Source organism: Alligator mississippiensis, chromosome 9 (genome assembly GCF_030867095.1).
Source record: "Alligator mississippiensis isolate rAllMis1 chromosome 9, rAllMis1, whole genome shotgun sequence".
In the NCBI taxonomy this organism is placed as follows: Eukaryota; Metazoa; Chordata; order Crocodylia; family Alligatoridae; genus Alligator; species Alligator mississippiensis.
The window spans coordinates 16,511,904-16,530,061 of record NC_081832.1 but is presented as its reverse complement, the minus strand read 5'-3'; the positions used below and the strand labels follow the sequence as shown (position 1 = coordinate 16,530,061).

Below are 18,158 nucleotides of genomic sequence, written 5' to 3'. Positions count from 1 at the left end.
TAAATACAAGTACTACCCTGCTGTGGAGTTTTTCTGTGTGCAGCAGGACACATGTAGACGCTGACCTGGATGACTGGAGCACAAGGGTGCTTCAGTGCCGGGGCTGCCTGCCAGCTAGCCCCACATTACGTGAAGCATCCTCATGCTCCAGCCAGCCTCTTTGCATCACACTGAGCCCAGGTGGAGCAGGCCCGGGGTGGCAGGGACCCCCTGCCATCAAGAGCTGCTCCAACCGGGATGCACATGCTGCATATGAATAAACTCTGAAGCAGGTTGCTCCGGAATTAATTGCTCCTGGGTGCATGTTGAAACAGCACACCCAGGAGCCAAAAACTCCAGAGTTTATGTGCACTAACTGCATATGTAAATGTACCCTGTAAGAGCTGAGCCTGAATATAGGCTGCATGTACTTGCTACAGTATCCATTAAGCTCCCCCTGCTGGGCACTCCTCAGACTGATGTATTTGGTGCCAACCTGCAAGATCAGACAGAACTGGCTGAAGAGCATGATTTTCAATTTTCAGGAAAATGTAGGGGTTTTGAACCTCAGTTCATGCCCAGATAAAATCCAAACCAAACTCTTTCAGAAGTCCCTGTGACTTAGACCCTGCAGACACTTAATTTTCCTGAGCAGCAATGGGGGTTGCCAGGATCTGGACTTCCCCAGAAGCACCATACACCATACAGACTTCTCCCTCATTCAGACCCTGGGAATCTATTCCAGGACACTTAGGCCACATCCTCATGAGTAGGAGCATGTGTTTTCCTGGGGACAAATAGCAGTGGCACACTTTGTGCTGCTGCTACTTGTCTCCAGGGAATGCCTGTGTCACGTGCAGCAGATTACCCTGGGTAGGGCAGGGAAGACTGGGGCAAGCAATTGTGCTGGCCCCAGTAGCCTTACCTGGGGGCCTCAGGGAGCTGCAGCCACAGCACTCCTGCAGCAGGGAGCCTGGCTGGCAGCCCTGCTGTGGCTCTAGCTGGCCAGGCTCTGGTTTTGGGTGGCGTGTGCTGCCACCATGTGCACCATCAACTTATTTTTGGCATGGGATTTTTTGACCCCAGGATCTCCCAGAGTCAAGGAAACTCCCCGCACTGCAAAGTAGCAGCATGGACAATGCCTGCATGTGTGGTGTGTGACACTGCAGATGGGCCTGCGGCGCCACATACCGCATATCAGTGCTCATCTGGACATGGCCTCAGGTTCCAAATTCCACTCCTATCCTGTTTTTTTCATCAGTTTTCCCAAGGGTTTAGTTGTACCACTCAGCCTCACATGAGGTTATTAGTTAGCCAGGTGGGCCTTAAGGGCCCATGGTATGAGTATTACAAATAGACAGGTTCCAAATTGCAGGCCTACAGCAGGGCTCCTGGGACTCCTGAATGCCCTGACTCCAGCGGGAGTTCTCTGGGCTTCCCAAACCTCTGTAGCTTGCTGGTAGCCGCATGAGCTGAATCCAGTCCATGGGCTGTATGTTTGACACCCCTGATTTAAACCTTATTCACACATCCCCTCAGAACCAGTGTGGGTACAGGGGCACAAACACATGCACAGGCATTCCTACGGGTGCATCTGCAGCCCAACACATCCCCTCACATGCACAGATACATGCACACATCATCGTATTTTTGTTCTGTGCTTGTACAGCACCTAGCACAATACATCTCTTCCATGGCTCCTAGGGGCTATGGTAATACAAGTAACAACTCTCCCATGCATTCATGGAAATCCCAACCTGTGCACATGGGCGGACATACACACAATAAAAACAGCAGCCAAAGTGATCAGAAGACCCACTGGTGTTTTAGGGCAGTGGTGCTCACTCAACCTTTTTGCCCGGAGGGCTAGGTAGGCAGTACCCAGTCTGTCTGTGGGCCAGATATGGCCAATGGTCCTGATCTGACTCCTGGGGTGGGCATGGTGGGCTCCATTTGGCTGTGCAGGGGGGTGGGGAGGCCAACCCAACCCTAACCTCAACCTGGCTCTCCTGCAGGTGAAGGTTGCTTGACCCAGCCCTAACCCAGCCCCATGGGGGGAAATGAGGCATGGCTCAGCCCCAGCCTACCACATGGGGCCTAGGGTTTGGGAATTTGACAGTAGGGGCAGGTGGCTGCATTAATGGACACCACTCCCATGCCGCCAAATTTCCTGACCTGTGGGAAGCTCCGCGAGCCAGATGCCAAGGTTTTGCAGGCTGCATTTGGCTCACGGGCTGGAGGTTGAGCACTCCTGTCTTACAGACATTGACAGGTTTCGATTTCATTTAGGATAAAATTGAATAAACTTTTAAATGTCCTGATTTTTCCTTATTCGCATTTGAGCAGCCTAAATTGCAAACTTAACCAGGCTGTTAAAGTCCAATAAGTCTCTCACATACTGTGGTATAATTCAGGTGTGAAGTCAGTTGATCTTAGTGAAGGTTCCATTACTATAAAACCAGCAAAGCCATGTCAACTCCCTTTTAATTAAAACACTGAGACAAAGTAGACAGCTAGAGGAGCACATTTTTTTAATTTTTAAATTCATTAATACAAATCTAAAATTGCCAGATATTGCCCAGCTTATACTCTAAAACATTGCTCCATTCTAGCTGTAGTTCACTTCAATTTGTGGGATGAGGACATGCATTGCCATTGCAAATTTAAATAGAGGCCATTAGAGGGCATTTAAACTTCATTTTTGAATAACCCTAAAGGCTTGTCACTGTCAGTAAATAAAACCAGAACTGCAAAATCCCTCTTGGGCTGCTCATGTGTGTTGGACACCAACCCCTTCAATCTGTGCAGCTTTTTGATGTTTTGCTGCCTGTGTCTGGCCTCAGACTTTAGGTTTTTGTGCTTTGATAGTAGTGTTGTCTCCTGTGTGCAAGTTCCTTGTTTTCCTGCTTGAACGATTTGCCAAGCTACTGGTTGCAGAAGGAGTTAGGTGAAGTTGAGACAATGCTTTATGTTGGAGAGGAGCCTTTTTGTTAATTTGGGAGGGATCCACGTTCAGAGAAAGGGTGGTGAATTAGAACTGCCAGAAGGAGGTTCCCTACGTAGGAACAATTTGCACATATGCTTATTTGTGGCAGTAGCTAAATACAGAAGAAAGAACTGATTGCCTGTGAACCAGAGTCCCAGACAAGTCAAATGTGAGAAAACCTATGGCATTAAGTCTATTCCAGCTAGTCTTTTCCTTGAGGGTCAGTGCAGATTTTTTCCATACAGTGTTTGTTCTAAAGCTGTGGACAGTCAGTGGGCGCGTCTACACAAGACACTGTGTCACTGTAGCAACGGGCTACAGTGACGTAGCATCAGCAGGCATGAACTGTGATGCCAGTGCTTCTGCGGAGTAGGGTCAGAAATGACCTGTGCACCACCAGGACTGCACAGTAATGGTGGTAACTGCACAGTCTTTTAGTACTTGTTTTACCTAAAGCATGTACTAAACAACTGCTCTCAGTGACAACTGCGCAGCTGGCTGTGTAGACGTGCCCAGTGTCTTAGTGTTAGCTATCAGATTAAACCAAAACACAGCTGCATATGTGAAGGTGAAAGAAGGAACATTAATACCAGGCCTAGATGTTCTGATGCAGCCCATACTTATATGCACATCATTTCCATTGGGTACATATCTCAGGAATTTGGTCTGAGCTTTATTGGGCCTTTAAATGTCTGGCCAATAAAAAACATACCATGAAATCATCCCCATGTCTTGGAAAGGAATATTCCCCTTTTTGCAGGTGGCATTTGGAGTGGGGATCTGGATGGCCAAACTTATTTTTTGTTTTCTTTTGTCATTTAATGAATGCTTTAGCATAAGAGTTCCCACACATTTGTGGGAGACTGTGCCAGTTTACCACATTGTGACCCAGACTCTGCCCAATGGTAATGATTGCTTCCATCCAACTCTCCTGCTTTTGGTGCTTACACCTGTCTCAGAGCAATGAGAAGCCAAAGCTCTGTGGAAAGTTGGCATGTGCACACTTGCATGAAGGGCAGGTAGTGGTATATGCACCACCACCCAGCAGAGAGGCTCATCCCAAGATGGAGGGAGACATCCTACTGTACCAGTCACAAAGGCCTGAAGCATCAGTGCTACGGTGGAGACTGCTGCAGAGCTTGGAACCAGCTGCCAAACTGCAGGGCTCATGGCTGGCATAATCCAAGCTAGATATCGTCATGGCCAGTAGCAATAGCTGGACAGTCTGTATGGGAACCTGATACAGACAGAGGAGACCAGGGACAGGATTTATCTTTGGGGGCCCCACGCAAAGGTTCAGTGTTGATCCCCTGCTCTTGCCAGACATCCATGCTTAAGGAAAAGAGGTTCATGGCTGTAACAGTCATTTTCACAGCTGCTAAGGCAAAGGGCCGATAGCTAGCTCAGGGCCCAGGCTATTGCCAGGTTCCTTCTTCTCTGCTGCACCAGCCCAGAAGGGGAGCCTGAGACCTGCTAACCTTAAATAATCCATGTCCAGAGACTGTACCCTATAGCACTTGTGGCCTGTGATCCCAAACCCACTGAAATCAACTGGAAACTTCTCACTGCCTTCAAGGGACAATGGATCTAGCCCAGGGTGTTGAATTCATGCTCCTGCGTACTCTTTGCCTCATTTATCACGGCAATAGCTCAGCTGTGGAACTGACACCTCCATGAGGCCCCTCTCACCCAGGGCTCCCCCAAAACCTGCACAACCGCATAATATTACCAACCTATTTTGAGAAACAGCAGCCCCCTGGCTGCCAGGCCATTATGATTACTCTCCCACCAAAGGGATGATGAACAATTCGGCCAGTCGCAGTAGTCACAAAGTGTTGTTTCCAAGGGCCGTGTTACAATAGTGAGGCATAAGCTGGTCATAAGCATGTTGCCACTGTACAGCATACAATACCCGGGGCTGGTTCTCCCTTAATAACATTGCCTAGGGAAACTGTAGCAGGCACAAGGAAGGGAACAGACTCTGGGCACAACAGGGATCTTGTTCACGATTCTTCCTCCTCCCTTGCAGCTGAAGTCAGTCAGTTCTTCTCTAGTTTCCTAGGTGATATGACAGCCAGCTGTACTGAAACCATAGCGATATGGGCTTGTGTCAGACTGGCTGCTGGGATGGAGCCTTGATACCAAAACCTGAATGGAGCAGATGGGGCTACAAACGACTTCCTCTTCCCCTCTGGAAAGACAGAACAGGCAGGGTGAACTTTCCTCTTATCTATTGACACCATACAGCAACCCAAGAAATGAGAACACTGCCCCTTGGAATTGTAACGCTTGAGTACCTCATGGTGATGTGATGCTCAGAGTTAAGGGAGAAGGACTTGTGTAGTGAGATCTGACCGGACATTACTGCTAGTGTTTTGGCATCCTCGGAAGGACATCACAGATTAACTGGGTTTAACTGTCTGGCAAGCATCCTTGAATTCTGGCTACTATTTTATTTGGAGGCAGGTGATGTCTGTGAGGCTCCTGTATACTGATTAATAATTAAGCATAGAGCCAGGCTTCCCTTTCCTTCCCCATGCCTGTTAATTCAAGGAGGGCTAAAACTTTGTGTCCTCCAGGCTGTGACCTGCCAGTCTTGTAGGCAAAACTTGCACCCACAAAAAATGAGACTGGATTCAGCAATTTGCAGGTGCCAAAACTCAGATTTGCACCAGAAATTCAACTGCAGGTGCTCTTTGACCTTCAAAAAGGTGGCAGCCTCATTGAAAGCCTAAGCCTGTGTGGGTAGTGGGTGACTGATGGATACAGGCAACTAGAGTGTTCTGCTGGTTCTTCTGTCAGTGTGTCACATAAAACCTCCTTTTCTAACAAAGTCTGCTGCCAATTACAGACTCACCAGAGGCCCTTGACTTGCTCATTGCTTACCATGCTGGCTGTCCCTGGGATACCCTGGCAGGGTCTGAGCATGCACAAACGTCTCTGTGTCTCAAGTCTGCAGTATCGATTCTGGTTTGACACTCGCGTCGCAAATCCCATGCCACAGGTGGCAGAGCAGGCACTCCACTCTGTGCTCCATTCTTCACAGTGGCTAGGGAAATTTGCCGATGCTATCCCAGGCACCATATGCCCTAGAAAAGCAATACACAAGGAAAGCAACTGTGAAGCTATGCACAAATGTACACAGCTGTGGGTCCAAGGTAAGAATCCATCTAAGCACTCGGGGTAAATTGGGGTCATTGCCATTGGAAGGTTGATGAGAGATGCCTGCAACCTGGGTGAAGTGAGCTGAGTCCTGTGGACATTCATAGCCAGAAGTGGATGTATGAACAGGCCATGGAGACTGACCTGTCTTCTCACCCTTAGAAGACTTTAAGGAGTATAGGTTAGTAGCTGTGTTAGTCGAAGGACATAGGCAAACAAGGTTCTTTGGGTAAATCCAATATCTTTGATTAGACTCAAAATAGTTGGAAAAATTCTTCTTTGCAAGCTTTCAGGTACAAATACCCTTCGTCAGGCTGAGGAGGCATCTGCAGTTGGTCTGCTTTTCCTGGATGAAATAGCAAAGAAGCCAGAAGCCAGTATGCATGTGAGAAAGCAAGTCAGTGAAAATGTAAATTGAGGTAGTCAATGGATGAGAGACAGGTAGGGGGAGAGGGGCAGAGGGGAATGAATATAGCTGGTAAATAGTAAAGAGGTTACCTAGGGAGTTGGATGTTAGGCAGGTTATAATGTGTCATAAATCTAATGTCTATATTTAGACCCTGATTTTTTGTATCCAGTAGGTTGATGAAGTGAAGTTCACAGGCTTGTCTATGAAAGGTGTTTTGTAAATTCCTTTTGAGGATTAGAACTGAGAGATTGGAGACAGAGTAGTTTTCTTGCAAGAAATGTGCCCCCAAAGGTAATTGGGTATTCTCATCTTTGATAGATTTTCGGTGTGCGTTCATTCTGGTACGCAGTTGTTTGATTTCTCCTACGTATTTTCCATCAGGGCATTTGGTGCACTGGATGAAATATATAACAGATATATATGTACAGCAGCATAGAAGGAAAACCCCCAGGAATCGCACACCACTGGTTATGACATATGACCCCTCCCTGGAACCTACATGGAAAATTCTCAAACAACTGCAACCCATACTAGAAGAAGACCCAATTCTTAAAGAGATCTTTCCAGAACCACCCAACCTAGCCTTCAAACAAGCACCGAACCTTGCCAACCTCATCAGCAGAAGCAAGCTTCCTATGGCCCATAACACAGCGAATGGATCCAGATCATGCCATGACAAGAAATGTAAAACCTATCAACACATCTCCACCACCCCCACAATTATTAAACCCCACAACAGAACCATTAATATTCCTGGATCTTACAGCTGCACCTCCAGAAATGTTATATCTTTCACCCAATGCACCAAATGCCCTGATGGAAAATATGTAGGAGAAACCAAACAACAACTGTGTACCAGAATGAATGCACAACAAAAATCTATCAAAGACAAGAATACCCAGTTACCTGGAGGGGCACATTTATCACAAGAAAATCACTCTCTCCAATCTCTCAGTTCTAATCATCAAAGGGAATTTACAAAACACTTTTCACAGACGAGCTTATGAACTTCACTTCACCAACCTACTAGATACAAAAAATCAGGGACTAAATATAGACATTGGATTTACGACACATTATAACCTGCCTAACATCCAACTCCCCAAATAATCTCTCTATATTTACCAGCTATACTCACTCCCCTTCTCCCTCTCCTCCCTACCTGTCTCTCACTCACTGACTATTTCAATATACATTTTCACTGACTGGCTCTCGCATGCATACTGGCTTCTGGCTTCTTTACTATTCCATCCAGGAAGAGCACAGACCAACTGCAGATGCTTCCTCAGCCTGACAAAGGGTATTTGTACCTGAAAGCTTGCTAGGAAGAATTTTTCCAACTATTTAACTTGGTCTAATAAAAGATATCAGATTTACCCAAGGAACCTTGTCTGCCTAGAGGACTTTAAGGCATTTCCCGGCACTAGTGCTTCATTGCTCATTAAATTCCTTTTGCAGGTTACATAATACATGGAAGCTAATTGGACAAACATGACTTGTCCCATTTCCATTTGGTTGAACCTTTTCAGCAGTGACTGCATCTTCTAGGGTTTTTCCTTCACCTAGATGTACATGTACATATGCATATATGCATGCACTCACTTTATTTGCACATATGTAGTTAGATGACGACACTTTGGGGTTTACCTGCCATTGCATCTTGAAGGAGGTATCTGTCATATGTCTCACAAATCCACTCCTGACAGCACTTCCCTGGGACTTCCACACGCCTTGGGTAGGGACAGTCGGGAGTGGGCAGACGGACATCCTCATTGCAGAGAGGGATGCAGGTGAAACTTCCATCTGTGCAGCGACACTGGAGTTTGCAGTTGGGCTGGAACACCTCCCCATCTCGATAGACCCTCCCATTCACCTCACAGCTGTCGTCTCCCTCCTCAACTGTAACCAACATCCACAGTAACCCCTTAGTAACAAAGTAAATTCAAATACTCACATTGAAGGGTTCGGGGACCATGAAGAGAGGAACAGTGTTATGATTAGAAAAGGGGATCTGTCATTTGCCCGTTTCAAGTTAAGGGTTGATGCAACGCCTACTAAAATCAGAGACTTTTTCCTTTGACTTCAAAGGACTTTGGACCAAGCCAGCTGTGGCCAGGTGAAGGAGGTAAGTGGTCAGATCAGCCAGGCTATTGGCTGTTGTTCTTAGGGAGCAAGTTCCTCATGACACAGACTTGGTCTCTTTATCCTCACTCTGGTGGTCTTGAGTGACCAGTGTAACTGCCTACACAAACAGAGGTAGATAATTCCCTCTGCAAAGCACTGGGCATGCCAGCAGCACCACATCCAAATGTTAAATATTAAGAACAGAGCAAGCCAAATAGTGCAATGATTTATTTTCAACTAAATCTTTGCTGATTGATTGATGGGAAGAGACCATTTTCACAAAGCAACGATTTGTGACTTTTCCTAAAGAAATGCCAGAATGCATCAGAGAATGTTTTTCATTGAAACATTGGATCAGCACTAAATAATGAATTTAAAAATGCCAACAATATTATGTATGCAGCACTGTCTGCAGGAAATCTAAAAATCTGTTCTCCTCAGTATTGTCATCTGCCCTGCTGTAACAGGCTGGCATTTGGGGCAAAAATCACTCAATGGAATCCTACATAAATGGTGGGACTTGTTCTCTGGGCATCCTATTCATTACACAAGCTGAGACTAGAACCAGGATCTTCATAGCCATTGGGTTATCATTGTGTGTTTGCTATACAGGGTTCAAACTGCAGCTCTGCTTGGAGATTCTCCAAAGGAGCAATCCAACAGGTGCTTCACTGTGATTCTTTCGTGTGCAAGCTGTTTGACACTGAAGGGAAGGCCCTCAATTTGCGGCATTGCCTGTCTTGCATGGAGTACAGGAATCCCTCGGGGTTCCCTCTTGGTGAAAACCGAACTGGTAGTGCTTTAGAAGTAGTGGCCACATGGGCCATGCTCTGTGCTGGACTCAACAGACAACACAAAATGGAAGTATACATTGGATGAAAGCCTATTCTCAAAGCCTGCCACTGGCCATCTGTTCTTGCTAAGGAGGTTCCCTGGGGGAGTGTAAGGAGCTGTGTTTGGGATTGAGATGGCCAAAGAAGGACCTAACTGAACTGGTCTGAAGAGTATTCAGCTGCAGAAACAGTGACTGATGTGTGCGCACGGCCATGTGAGTGAACGTGAAGAGCTTCTCAGCACAGGTCTGTTGTTTCTCCTCTGGAGAGGTCTGGTTCCCTTGCCCAATCTCCTCCCATTTCCCTCGTTTCTTCCCAGACGGGAGATGCATCAGTTTGTGAGAAAACCATGAGCTCTCCACTTTCCAGATGTCCCTTGCACTGCCAAAAGGACAGCCCACTCTCACCACAGCACCATGTGGAACCCAGTGACATAGGAACTTAAATGTTATGATGCTCCATGTGCCAGAAATACCCAAGACTAGCAGACAACACCCCTATGCAGTCATTTCTCAAAAGCTCTCTGGAGGATGAACTTCCTTCCCCACTTAGCACTTGCCCCTGAGATAGGGAGTGATGTTTGTTTAGTTCACCTCCATGTTAGCTGACCTGAGGTCCCTGGAAGGACAGGAAATCAGGGCCTGTTTGTTGAGTTTATTTGCATTCCTGCCAGCTAACATGAGAGACTAGAAGATGCTGGTGTGACGTAAAACCCAGGACACATGCTGAGCCTGTTCTCTGTGTGGGGGTCAGAGCCCCTGCTCCAGAGGCAAGGGTTGACAGTGAAACAACAAACTTCCAGGTCAAAAAATGTTCCATCGTGATCCCACAGTTCATTCTAATACATGGAGGCTTTGCCTGAACTCTGAATCCTTCTCATTGTTGGGCACTACTGCTTGTATGTGAAGTAGCCTTCCAGGCGTAGCAAGAACGCTGGATGCTCTAGCAGTCCCAGCATGCTAATAGTGGGGCAGCGCTTATGGGCACCTAGGCTAGGGACAGAAGTTACATGTAAACCAGTTTAAGTGATCAAAAACTCGTTTAAACCTGTAACCAAATAGAAGTTCTGTACACAGAAACCAGTTTCAAAATGGCTGAAACCGGTTTAAGATAAACCTGGTTGAATGTAGTATCAGACTTCACTGATTTGGGTCAAACCAGTTTATGAAATGTCTGTCCCAGACTCCTTCCTGGTTCAAGTTAAATCACAGTCCCCCAGCATCTTAGCATGCTTTTCAGTCCTGGGCTGGGCTGTGCTGTTTGGTCCAGAGACCAGGGCTGATCCCCTCCCCTCCCCCACACTCCCTAGCTGGAGCAGTGAGGGCTGGCTGACAAGGGTGGGGGCAAGCCCAGTCTGAAGCGGGGGGGCTGCCCACCCCACCCACACTCCCCTCCCTAACAAACTCTGGCTGGGGGCTGGGGTCAGGGAGGGAGCTTAAACAACCCTTCCCCTGCTCAAACTTACTGCTCACTGCAACTGTGGACTACAAATCCCAGAGGCACAGAGAAGCAGAAGTGATAGCAACCCTGCAGAGTCCTGCTACTGTGATTCTGGACTGCAAATCCCAGAGCCCTCCAGGGTAGCAGGAAGGAGGCAGTAAACATACATCTAGAGAGCCATACTCTAGCACCCCTACACCCGCCTGGCTTCTGGCCTGAGCCACTGTAGGCATCTGGTTGCATTTCCTGAATCAAAGGTAAATGTCTGTTCACTTCTGTTTCAATTTTATCTGTGCAATTTAGATTAACCTGCAAAAACCAAACTGACTTAGCCTCCGGCTTTTTGACTGTCACCTAGCCTTAAGGAGCAACTCAGACATCCCATATTCACCTTGGAGCAGTGCTCCCTTTGCAGGCTCTGCGGACATCTCCCTCAGAATTCTGACTAGCTTGAAAAAGAAGCCAGCAAGAGTCTTCAAACCCAGTTGGAGGTGCAGCACAGACAAGACACCAAGCAGCATGAATCACTTTTAATAAGCTGCTTTCAAACCCTTTGCCACTCCCCAAGAAACAGTTCGGGCCACCTGGAGCCTGGTCTGGCTGCAGCTCCAACTGACTGCAGTACGGCTTAGCTGAACAGGGATGGCAGTGGGCTGGAACTGGGATGAGGGGTACCACTGCCCCACCCAGCCAGGCCTTCATGCAAATGGGGAGGGGAGCATGCTCACAGTTGCAGGTTCCTCCTCTCCCTATGTGGGCAGCACTGTAATCACAGACGAGGCCTTGGCTCTGATCACACACGTGAACGAGGTCACAGGCCTCTCCCAGCCGCCGGGCACATATCCTGCAACAGCCACAGCCATCCAGAACCAGAGGGGACCCAGGAGGACAATGAGGTGGGATCCAGGGGCAGAAGCATGGTCTCCGGCACAGCTGAGCACAGACCTGCGGAGGCAAAACCATCAGTGTTTACCAAATTTCGCCTTGATACCGTGACAGCTGTAAAACATTTCCATGGAACTCCACCTTGGTTGGGCAGGAGGAGTTGCAGGTGAGTAAGGACCACCGCCTCCCATCCCGCCTCTGTGTTAGGAGACTTTATATGCACTGGGAGGTTGGGAGGGAGATCTGAAAAACACTATTTGTATAGAGATCCCCCCTCCCAGGCCATGTCAGAGTTGACAGCCCAAAAGTTGCATGTTCAAGGCCACAGCAGAAGTGTTCATAGCACAGCCATGTCAGATGCCAGCAAATCTGAATTCTGCTAAATACCTTCCTCTGCAGCAGTGCACCTGACATGAGGGGGTTTTGTCTGTAGAAGCTTCAGTGGCAGACTCTGGAGACAAAATATATCCACAGTGGCTAGTGCAATCCCTGTGTTGTATGCTTTTAGCATTGAATTGCATTATTAAGACAAGAAAAAAAGCTTACTGAGGGTTACAGCAAGGAATAAGAATAGTTACAGCAATATAATACAGCAAGAATACAATCAGCAATTGCACTAGCTAGGATAACCTTAAAAGGGCCCTCGATCATACTTCTTTTGGAAATAAGCTGAGAGCTTGTAGAAATTTCAGAAATAAATTGTTCTTCATGTACAGCTTTGCACATTTGGCCAGGTGTATTTTTTAAAGGATTTTCCCCTCCTAAGGAAGTATCTATTACAGGCCACTGTTGGGGAAAGATTAGCTGGGCAGTTGATCTGATCTGTTTTCACTAATCCTATTTTCCTCTGATCCTTTGTAGTTAGCTGGTCCTTAGAAGACAGTTTGTCCAAACAATTACAAGCCTCAAGTGTTTGGGTAAGATTCAAGCAGGCATGAAATTGCAATGATTGCATTGCTCGTGGTATGTCCAACTTGTGAAATTCAAGAAGCGATTCAAGAAATGCGTGTGTAAAAAACTAAGAAGTTTTAAACTGTCCTGCCCTTTGCAAATGGAATCGTTTCATGTGTCCAAGAGAAAAAATATTTAGAGCAAATAAAATCCTGTAGGAGGCATCAGCTTTACATGTGCTTCCCTGCATTGCTGAAATGAAAACTGAATATTCCTGAAAGACTGTGTTGATAACTTGGCTCTCTGCCCCTAGCGGTTTCAGTACAGAACAGTGAATATGTAGAAATAGCTCTATATACTACAATAGCTGATACAAGCATGCATGCTAGAGCCCTGGCCACCTGTAGTAATGAAGGAGTCAAGCACGCAGGTATAATCCCTTTGTCCTCACTGGAATTACACCAGGGATACATTTGGCCCTTACATTCTAAATCATTGCTGTTCAATTCAAAATGCCTCTGTAATTAGTAACTCTGCCTCCATAAGGCTGCATACACATGGCTACACACCTCCTACCACTTGCATGTTACTAACCATGGCTAGGTCTTCGAACAGCTGCAGCTACAAAGCTGGTTTGACTTGGTTCTAAGTTGCTTTTCAGAGAAGAACCCAAAAGCTTCCTTGACTAAGATCAAGCTCCCCCTGCCCCCCCTTCCCCCTTACCTTGGAGAAGATGCAAAAAAGGGAGAACAGGAGAAGCTGTGTCTCCAGGTGGATTCTCATGCTGCTCTTCTCCTTGACACTTCAGCACATCACTCCCCTGTCTCTTTGGTGTGTTTGCAGTTTTCACAGTCTCTGAGGAAGGTCCTGCTGGTGTTTATACTCTTCCCTGCTCTGATGTCACTGGCAGGCTCCAATATAAACATGAGTAGGTTTGGACAAGCCTCAAGATTTTTTTTCCAAACCCACATTCCAACTGACATTTCTGCTCACCTCAAGGTGAGAATGTGCAGCCCGTTGAGAAAACATAGAGGAGGGAGGCTCTCCCTTGGGGACTGCAGGAGCAGGAGAGGGAAATGGGGGGAGAGGAATGCAGACTCTGTGAAAGGCAGGAGTGTGTGTGCAGCAAAGAGAAGCTCCAGCTGTGAATGGCAGCTGCTTAGAGCTGAAAGCCCCATCTGATGCCTCAAAAAAAATCAATGGGAAGAGAATCCATTTGTCTACAGAACTATTTCTCCCCACGGTTTTGGATATCTAGCCCCTAGGATTCAGTGATCCCTATGGTGATTCACCTCTGTAAGCTTTGAGAATGGAGTGGCTGATGTGCGGATAGAGGTAGTTAGTTGTGTTAGTCCAAAGTCAAGCAGGAGGCAGGGTAGATTTGCACTTTATAGATTAAGTCAGAGATGTGTAGCATAAGCTTTCATGAGCCCAAGCTCACTTCAGCAGATGCTGTGTGGACAGCCAAGCTGTACAATGTGTTAAGTAAAGATCAGGACCCCAGGCCTCAATCTCTATGGAGATTTTTATGGTGGTTCATGATGCTGTTGCCTGGACCAGCCATTGTGGAGACAGAGCAGGGATTCTCAACAAGTGCACCACAGCACCCTAGACTACCCGTGATTCCACCAGGGTGTTGCAGGCTGCTGCACAACTGTTAGGTGTGCAAGCACCTACACACAATTCAAAAGATAAACCCAGAGTTTCAAATATGAATCCATAGTGTCCAAAACATGCTGACCTGCTGTGGTCTTTCTAGGTTGTTTGCAGCAGAAAAAAATCTTTTATTATTTTTCCATAGTCAAGAAACAAATGAAAGCTCAGGGCTGGGATTTTCCAAGGAATGCCTGGGATCAAACAAGGGGTGCCTTGAATCTAAAGAGGTTGAGAATTGCTGTGATAAATTTTTTCAAGTGTGCAGTTTTTATTACATACACAGGGGTATGGTAGGTGGAAGTAGCATTTAAGGCTTAAAATCTCGGCCCCGTGGCCTTAATGCCAGTCCCAAATATTAGAAAATCATGTGTCAAGACTGAAAAATTATGAGATTGTGTTAAAAATCAAAAGGTTCAAAGCACAAATTTGTTTTTCTGATGTTTAAGATTTTTGGGTGGTTACATTCTCAAGTTTGTTTTTTTTTTTTTTACAACCACAGGGACCAGAAACGTTTCTTTTGTGTAAAAACCCCCCCTGAGATTTATGAATCCAGAAGTTTGCAATTTAGTGGGGGGGGGAGGGGGGGGGCGGTAAATCAGGTACTAGGATGACAAGTATTCAGGTACTCCTGAGCCAGTAAAATTATAATGCTTCTTGCTGTGCTACAAGTTTTAGCCATTTTACAAAGTCAAAGCCATTTCCTGTCAAAGCTTTGTACCAAAGCTCTGTTCTTCCCATAGCAGTTCAGGCTGCCTCCTGCATTTATAGACATCTGAGGACAGAAGCACCAAGCAAGTGCCCTAAGCATGTAGTTTTGAAACCATACGGCTGCAAGACTAGAAACTTTGGACCATGGAAACACACTTGGACATTTTCAGTGACCATCTTAATTCTGCATCTCAACATTGCCCAGCTGCCTTATGGCTCAGCACAGCACTGATTGTAAGTGATGCATTAATAAGAGCTTGGCCTGTCTGGAAATCTGACATCACCTTCCAAAGGCTGGTGTTAAATGTAATAGCACAGAGAGGAACAGGAATTCTTTTCCCCTAGGAAAAGCTGACTGTCTTCATACCTCATGGAAAAAATTTTTCCATGCAATTCAAACTCCTTCTCAAGGCAATTACCACTCTAAGACGTGATTCTCAAGCAGTCTGAGAAAGACTGTCCTGGAGGAGATGAGGACCATACACTGTGGTCAGTACTCTCTTTCCCTTTGTGCGCCTAAATGTAAGCTATGTGAACGCACACAAAGAACATAGAATTCTGACCACAGCATCCACCAGAGATTTTAGCCATATACATTTCTGTTATTCTGTCTCTTGGCAAGGAGCTACATCCATGTTCCTGTGAGACTGCTACTCCGTCAACAGTCTGGAGCAGCAGTCTACAATAAGAGAGCTTTACCTTGTTCTCAGCTTGCAGACTGGTGGGTGCATGGAAAGAGCAGTTCTGGTGAAGCCACAAAACCTTCCTGGATGCTGCAAGGTTCCTGGTTCTTTAAAAACCTGACACTAAGCAGGATCCACACTGAGATTGCTGCTTTTGTCCTTACAACAAAGTATTTATTAGAATCTGCTATAGCCTTGAACTTGCAAGCTCTAGATGATTAACCATGCACCTCTAGCATCCACACCACTACTGGAGTCACTAAGCAGCATAAAGAGCAGCCCATATCAGATCCTCCTTGAGAGCCACCAAAATATTTGTCCACTTAGCTCAGGTGCAGCCAGTTAATTATCCCAGCCTGTTGTTTATTAGGGGAGGCTGATTGATTGCCAAGCTTCCGTTTTCAATCAGAAATCCAGTTACAGGTGCTTTAATGGACATTTAATCTCAGCAGTGTCCTCTCTGCTACCTGCAATCAGTAACTTCAGAAGTGGATTTATCAGTTAGCAAACTGGAGACGGCCTCAGGATTTTGACCAGAGCTAGGGAGTCCTTTGACCTATTGATTACAACAGGCCGTGGGCCTAGCCCACTAAAATTGTGTGTGCTGCCACTGTAGGGCTGTGTGGAGCCTTGTTAAAATCAAATAAATACGGGGGACAAAGAATGAAAAACAGGGTGTGCATGTGAAGGTCATAGGGCCAAAACAAGTGCTCCCCGGGGGGCACTGAGCAGAGCACGCCGGACAGCGCACACTGACACTCAAACTCAGCTGGAGTGCTGGCAGCTACTGCCCAGCGATGCTCCACTCGGATTCGCAACCGGAGGAGACCAAGGAAGAATGCCCCAATGTCCCCGGGAACTCTCCCGGCCAGAGCCTCCTGCCTGGTTAGCCAGACTGTCAGCTTGGCCAGAGCCAGGAGGAGGTTGACCAGGAGGTCCCAGGCCTTAATGGGGCAACGGATGGGGAGTGCGTAAATAAAAAGGTGTGGGGAAAAGTGCAGCCAGAACCTCACAGCAGGTTCTGGAGGAGGAGGTGCAGGGGCTGCAGCCTGGCGCACTCCAATAACGTGCGCCAGGGTCTCCCTCTGCCCACAGAATGGGCATGAGTCGGGGCCGCCTCAAATCATGCCAGATACATGCCTGTTGGGACGGCTCCTTGAAGGAGCCACCAGCCTAGGTCCCTGGTGGGTCGGGGGATCAAGGTGGAATACAAACTCTGCCACCGGGGTCCATCAGCATCACCCTCACCTAAAGTGTCCCACCACTTGGTGTCTGGGTGGGACGCGAGGGTGTAGTGGTGGATCGTGCGGTAGACGAGCGTGTAGAGGTGGCACCAGTGGGCTGTGGAAAAGCGGACCGGGTGTGTGTCCCCCAGCCGGCTACTAGGGAGTCCTCTGAGATGCCTGGAAAAACTGAGGAACCAGAGAAATGCCCTGTGAGTGCCTTCACATTGGCACAAACAATGGATTTGTCCTCCCACCCACGCTGGCACCAGAAGTGTCCTTCCCTGCTCTTTGGTGGGTTTGTTGTGAACCTCTATCATACACATCATGTGCTATGTCCTAAATCAAGCCTGATTACCATATACCACTGTCAAATGAGGGAAGGACACTGCCAGGCACAATTCCTAAACATCAGTGAATCCTTGCAATGCCCCTGTGAGGTAGGGTATCATTGTGGGTTTGCTGTAGAGGGCTTCAGTAAGGCACTGAAGAGCAAGAGCCTTCCCCAAGGGGAGTCAGTGGAAGTGCTTCTTTCTTACAAAGAGAAGGTTGGTTTTGTGCTAAGGGCACTGCACTGGAAATAAGGAGGTCTTGTTTCAAACCCAGGCTTCACTACAGACTCTCTGGGTGACCTTGGGCAGTGCTGGATGACCTGGCTGTGAATAAATTTGGGCTGGAAAGTAGAAAAAGATTTGTAGCCATCAGAGCTGGGTGGTTCTGGAGCAGCTTCCTGATAGTGGTATGGCTGCCTGCAGTGCCAGGGGACTCAACTGAAAGACCATGGAGGTCTCTTCCAGTCTGGTGTTCCTAAATCACTTGCTCCCAGGTCCTCAAAGATGTTTGGGTACCAAACAGCCACTGAAACCAGTTGTAGTTTGATGTCTGATGACTTTGAGAATTGGGTGCTTTGCCTCTCAGTGCATCAACTCCCCGACTCTTCTCCTGGGATCAAGTAACGCTTAGTTTCTCCATGCTGTGTCTGTCTTTTCTGGTTAAGATCCTTGTGGCAGATGTTGTTTCTTTTACATATACTTGGACATGCCTTGCGCAAGAGATGCCTGCACATGACTGGGGCCTGTTGGACAAATCGCCAATAGAAACAGAATACTAGGCCTGGCTCCCAGGCCCCCTGCTCCAGCGATTTGACCTGCCCCGGCCAGCTGTAGCATTCAGAGCTAG

General features: G+C 47.2%; 1 protein-coding gene across 1 annotated transcript; it reads right to left on the bottom strand.

Moving 5' to 3' along the window:
* Window positions 1-2,493: 2,493 nt before the first annotated feature.
* On the bottom strand, window positions 2,494-15,980 carry CCN5 (cellular communication network factor 5). Its single transcript, XM_019484568.2, has 6 exons — window positions 15,773-15,980; window positions 13,433-13,620; window positions 11,662-11,878; window positions 8,184-8,435; window positions 5,852-6,054; window positions 2,494-5,156 (listed from the first exon to the last, which is right to left on the bottom strand). Exons 2-6 carry the CDS (start codon window positions 13,490-13,492, stop codon window positions 5,133-5,135), a joined length of 756 nt encoding a protein of 251 aa, XP_019340113.1. The 5' UTR covers window positions 13,493-13,620; window positions 15,773-15,980; the 3' UTR covers window positions 2,494-5,132.
* Window positions 15,981-18,158: the final 2,178 nt, after the last annotated feature.